At 40.9% G+C, this 6,357-nt stretch overlaps 1 protein-coding gene across 6 annotated transcripts in view; it reads left to right on the forward strand.

The window, feature by feature from the left end:
- FOCAD (focadhesin) overlaps positions 1–804 on the forward strand; it is a 134,268-nt gene extending 133,464 nt beyond the window's left edge. For all 6 annotated transcript variants that reach the window (XM_042804595.1, XM_042804600.1, XM_042804599.1 and 3 more), the window contains 2 exons: positions 36–111; positions 287–804. In XM_042804595.1, coding sequence (XP_042660529.1) covers positions 36–111; positions 287–360 — 150 coding nt within the window. In that variant the 3' untranslated portion in view covers positions 361–804. The remainder of the gene's footprint in view (positions 1–35; positions 112–286) is intronic.
- Positions 805–6,357: the final 5,553 nt, after the last annotated feature.

Raw genomic sequence — 6,357 nt, forward strand, 5'->3', positions numbered from 1 at the left:
TTAATTCAGATTTTCCTTTATATTTCAATCTTTAGTTTATTGACTGGCTGATCAATATGATGGAAAGTCCTAAAGAAGTATTGTCAAAATCTTCCACAGACCTGCTGAAAGGTAGGATGTTTTTAACTGGGTCCTTATTTTTGCATAGCTATCAGTACAGATCAAAATCCAGCTGTTAAAAGGAGTGAATCTATACCTGTGTTAGTAAAATGACTAGGGAGAATATTCTTACATCTTGTCTAGTGTGGATGGCACAAATTAATGTAATTTGTCCTTGTTTTCACAGTTACACTTCTGGCCTTGAGATCTCTTGCAGAGTTCAAGAAGAAAGCAGTGTGGACTAAAGCTTATGGGTGGTAGCTGCATGCAGTATCTTATCCAATGACGGAAACTGCTCATGGTTGAAAGCATAATATTACTACTCAGGCATCAAGAAGACCAATTTCAAAGAAATTTTCTGTCAGAAGATTTTGGGAGTTTGGATTTTTTTTTTTTTTTTTTTTTATCCTTTTACCTCCTCCCAAAGACTCATAAAATGAAAAATAGTATTTTGGTTCTCAGTGATGAGGTGGTGTTCTTCTGTAAATTACCTAGCATGATTTGAGCTGGGCTGAATCTAAATTAGAAATATATATTCAGTCATTTCAATTGAGTTGTTTTAATGACACCTGGGGGCCTCAAAATCTGGAGTGGAATATTCCTTTTAATTCATGAAAGCTTTGTAGGAATGGGTGGGGAAAAAAAAACCTTGTAAAATTTGTTTGGATGTAGCCAGTTTACTAAAGTAAATTGTAGTATAATAGACTTCTGAATGAGCATTATTTTTTAACCAGTAACCCTTTTTTAGTATAGCACAATGATCTTGCACAGTAGTGATAACACATTAAAGGTATATAATGTGAACAGGGTTATTGAAATGCTTGGTATGCTTGTCAATTTTGCAACGGCTTTATCAAGATCGTTAAAGTCAATGCTCCTAATGGCTGCTATGTTCCCAGCTCCAGGATGGTTACAGTTTTCTTCCCACTTACTTGTCTCCTTTACCCTTCTTTGCACATAGGGAGAGTTTTTCTCTGCCTCTAGGCAAAAAGGACAGTGCAGCAACTCTTTTCTACCTTTGCCATCTTAAACAGATTAGCCCCTGCCATTTTCCTTATTTAATGCTCTTCTCTTTCTGAAAGAATAGATAACTTTTCCACTTCGCAATCTTACTAAAACAGGCTTTAAAAGGGCGGTTGTATTTAACAATCCTCCTCACTAGAGTAGACAAAAATCAACTGAATATAATTGCTTGGGGACTGGTCCCTAATGTCTTCCAAAGTGATATGAGTGAGAACATTGTTGATTTTGTCCAGCTTTTGTGACTTGTTATCACCCTACACCTAGAAGCCACACCCCACTGCAGGATTACTCTTTGTTTCAGGACTGATAACATTTCCTCTGCAGAAGAAATTCTCCTCTGACTTCTTCATAGGCTTTTCTCACCTAACAGAGTTACTGTGGGATGGCAGTGAGCTTCCCACAGTGATTACACATTTCTTCAGCGATTAGGTGTGTGGAGATTTAACGCAGTACTCATATTTCCAAAATAGTGTATAATAACGATAATTACCTGCTCTCTATGTAGTGTATACTGAGAAGACAGTCTAATAGTGAATGTACAGGACTCACTGAAAGCAGTTGTCACTGAGTCAGTATCTTGGTCCATGTCATTTCTATTTGAGTGCACTTCTAAGCAACCTCTAACAAAGCCAAATATGCCACATGTTTTAATGGTGTACTAGTGTTGCAGTTACCTTAAGAAAATAGCTTGAATCCTAGAATATTATTTTGATTTTAGTTTAGAATTTGATTTTGATTTTAAAATGGAGTTATAGCAGCTATGAGAATATAAGGCACACGAAGGCCCTTAGGAATAGATAGCTAGTCTGGTGTGTGCCTTAAACACTGTACAAATCGTTATGGACTCTGAATTAAAACAATTGGTACTGGTTATGGATCTTGAGTCAAAACAATAGGTACCAGAAGATACTGGGTTGGGTTTGGAAGATCAGCCAAAGAAGAAATGAGCATCGGCCAAAGTTGAAATGAGCATGCGCAAGGATGGAGTTCGGTCAGCGGACACAGTGATGAAGACTGTCGATGACCACCAGAGGACCCTTGTCCAACATAACCACACGTGCATTAGAGACATTTGCATATGTTAATGATTTCCAGGAAATAACATGAATATGCTGATAATTACCCTCCCCTCATTCTATTCAAATCAATCAGTAAAGATGACCAGTGATTTCTGTCAAATAGGAATATAGGTAAGGTGACATAACTGAAAGCCAATCATTATTAAGGTCGAACTAAACTTTATGAATTTTATTGATCTTATGTAGCCATGACTCTGCTGAAAAAGTGTATAGGTAAGTTGTGCTTTGTACCTGTTGGTGAACACGTCTTTGGTGGAGCTATCCCCCGTGTTCCCCAGTGCTGGAATAAAGGAGTGCTTGCTTATCTGCTTTGTGTAGCTAAGTTCTATTCACGATTGTGACCACTAATGCTAGTGCACTGTTTCAAACTAACTTAAAACTTTGCTCATCTGAGTTTGCATGTGTATTAGCAATTTAATTCAGATTAAAAGTTTGCTGTGTTTTAGTTTACATAGTGGAACAGTATATAAACATCCAAATTAAACTATGCTGATATACCATAGAAAAGGTAAGCCAGGGGATGGCGTAGCACTGCCTGAGGTTGACAACACAGCTCCAGGGAGCAATGAGGGTTTAGGAGCATATTTTTAATCCTTGTACACCAACACCCACAGTATGAGAAATGAACAGGATAAACTGGAAGCATTAGTCAATTCCCAGAGTTATGATGTCATTGGTATTAGTGAGACTTGTGCAGCGAGTCCCATGACTGGAGCGCTGGGATGGATGGCTACAGGCTGTTCAGGAGGCACAGGCAGGGCAAGTGAGGTGGAAGTGTTGCACTGTGTGTAAGGGAGAGGTTTGATTATACAACCCTTACAGTTAGTGATGATATGATTTAGAGACTCTGGGTGAGGAAAGTGTAGAGTGGGGAGTGGAAAGCAAAGCAGATGTTGCTGTGGGTGTCTATTATTTATTGTTTACTCAGCCAAGATGATAGCACTGATGATTTATTCTGTAGGCAATTAGGAAAGATCTCTGGATTGGTAGCTCTTGTCCCAGCGGGAGATTTCAGCTTCCTGGACATCAGCTGGGAATGTCATACTGCTGTGACAAGCAGGTCTTGAAAATTCTTGACATTTGTAGGAGGTAACTTCTTGTCACAGGTGAGCCAACTAGGAAGGATGCCCTCCTAGACTTCCGGTTTGTGAATAGAGTAGGATTCATGGGGGATGTGATGGTAGGTGGCTGTCTTGGCCACAGTGATCATGAAGTGGTTGAGTTTCAGTTTTCCAGTGTAATAAGAAGGACAGCAGAGTTGCTACCCTGGACTTCAAGAGAGCAAACTTTAAGCTGCTCGGGGAGCTATTTAGCAGTGTCCCCTGGGAATCTGCTTTTGAGGGCTTGAGAGTCAATGAGAGCTGGTCAGTTTTATTAAAGAACCACCTTTTAGAAGCACAGGAGCAGGCAATCCCATTGTGCCAAAAAGTCAAGCAAGCAGGGCAGAAGGCCAGCTTTGCTGAACAGAGAACTCTTCTTGCAACTCAGGCGGAAAAGTAATTGTATGATCTCTGGAAGTGAGGTCAGGCTTCACGGGAAGATTACAAAGCTGTTGTTGCCATATGTAGGGAGAAAACACAAAAGGCCAGCGGTCATCTAGACTTGAAACTGGACAGTGATGGATCAGATAACAAAAAATTATTTTCTGAGTATGTTGAGAGCAAGAGGAGATCTAAGGAAATTGTTGGACAATAGTTGATGAAGATAGTCACCTGACAAATAGGGATGAAGAAAAGGCAGAGGCATTTAGCGCTTTTTTTTTTTGTCAGTCTTTAATAATACTGATAGACCTTGGTCTGCCAGTCCTCTCAGTTGGAGGACATGTAGGATCAGTGACTTTCCATTTGTGAACAGTTAAATTGTAAAACGACCAGTTGGATGAGTGGTATCAATTGAATTTTCGTAAGTCCATGCGGCCTGATAGGATTCATCCCAGACTACTGGAGGAGATGTCTTGGGAATCTGGGGAGGTCCCTGCTGACCGGAAGCTAGCCAATGTTATTCCAATCTAAAAAAAAAGGGTAAGAAGGAAGACTCTGGAAACTACAGAACTGTTAGTCTAACCTCATTACCTGAGAAAAAAATATGAACAAGATAATACTAGGTGCTATTGAAAGGCATTTCAAGGACAATGCAATCAATCATCAGGCACGTTCAACATGGGTTCGCTGAGGGAAAATCCTGTCTAACTAATCTGATGCCCTAGTGGTGGAAGGAAAGGCAGTGAATGTAGTTTTTCTGGATGTTAGTAAGGCTTTTGATACTGTCCCTCAGAGCATCCTTCTGGACAAGTAGTCCAACAGTGGGATGAGCAGGTGCACTGTGTGATGGGTGAAGAACTGTCTGAAGGGCAGAGCTCAAAGGGATGTAGTGAATGGGGCTATAATTGGCTGGTGGCCAGTCACCAGCAGTGTTCCTCAGGGCTCAATTCTAGGGCCAGTTCTGTTCAATATGTTTATCAATAATCTGGAGGCAGGAGTTGAAGGCACCATTTACAAGTTTGCTGATGATACTAAATTGGAAGGTGCTGTCTCTTGAGGGATAAGAGGCCTTGGGGAGGGATCTAGATACATTGGAACATTGGGCAATCATTAATGGCATGAAATTCAACACGAGCCCAGAGGGCAAACCCCATCCTGGGGTGCATCAAACACAGCGTAACCAGCCGGTCAGAAGAAGTGATTATCCCACTGGATTCAGCTTTTGTGCTGCCTCAGCTTGAGTTCTGCGTGCAGCTCCAGGCCCCACAATTTAAGGATGATATGAAGGTCCTTGAATGCATCCAGAGGAGGGAAACAAAGCTGGTGGAAGGGCTGTAAGGCATGACCTGTGTGGAGTGGCTGAGGTCTCTGGGCTTGTCTAGTCTGGAGAAAAGGAGGCTGAGGGGCAACCTCATTGCTTTCTACAGCTTCCTGAGGAAGGGGGAGGTGGACAGGGAGGTGCTGGTCTCTGCTCCCTGAGATCCAGTGACCAGATGTGTGGGAATGGCTCAGATCTTCATTAGGTGAGGTTCAGACTTAACATTAAGAAACATTTATTTGAGGCTGGACAAACACTGCAACAGGCTTCCTGGAGAGGTTGTTGATGCCCCATGCCTGTCAGTGTTTAAGGAGCATTTGGACAATGCCCTTAATAATATGCTTTAACTTGGTCAGCCCTGGAGTGGACAGGCAGTTGGACTATGTGATCACTGTAGGTCCCTTCCAATTGGAACTGTTCTATTCTAAATACTCCAGTGTACTCTACAGCTCCGTGTGTTAAGCCCACAGGACTAAACTAGAGCTGGTTTGAAGTAAAAGCCTCGGAAAGGCAGGTAAGTTGGCTGTTGAGTCCTCATTGTGAATCCTTTCACTCTATAGTTCCATTCTTACTGGATTGCTGTACCTGCAAGTATACACATAGCCTGTGGTGGAGAGACTCTTTCTCCTATTGTGTGCTAATGCTGGAGAAATTAATGGGATTTTTATTTCTAGGTGATCTCATTCAAAATACTATGTTGCTCTGGAGACTGACTTTCAATGACTGAGGTGGGCAAGTTAGTTACTACTGTTTTAGATGTGTGGGAATGCAGCAAAGGAAGCTGGTGGTGAAGATACTGGCAGGACAGGTTTTTGTGACTCCAGCATAGCTGTTCTGTGGGCAAACGGAAGGGATAATTTATCTTTTTCTATCTTTAGCACTTAGGTATAATTTTTTTCCACACTGTGTTTTATATGCATGTTTATTAATTCAATCTCACACTACATAAGCTGTACTAAAACTAGTGGTTTTTTAAGTATCAGACAAATGTAGTAGTCAAATACCTTTCTGTTCCTAAAGAGATTGTTTAACCACCTTATATATCACTTTTCTAGTGATACGTACTCACTTTTGTGTGTACAGTACATTTTTTGGCTGTTTATGTAGATGTGTAAAAACAATACTTATTTTAATTCTAATGTCAGATGATTTAAATGTAGATACAGATGAGCTGGGATCTAGAGACTGATACAAGTGTTGAACAATGATTTAAGTTCTCAGATGTGGAAAGATTCAGGCAACTTCTTAAGCACCTTTTTGTCTGCTCAGTCCTGAGCTTTTCCATAAACTAAGGTAAGGCGTTGGAGCTAAAATTACAGTGACCTGCTGTGGTCACACATGGAAAGCTAATTACCTT

The sequence above is a fragment of the Tyto alba genome, unplaced genomic scaffold (assembly GCF_018691265.1).
Source record: "Tyto alba isolate M040663 unplaced genomic scaffold, T.alba_DEE_v4.0 Super-Scaffold_42, whole genome shotgun sequence".
NCBI lineage: Eukaryota > Metazoa > Chordata > Aves > Strigiformes > Tytonidae > Tyto > Tyto alba.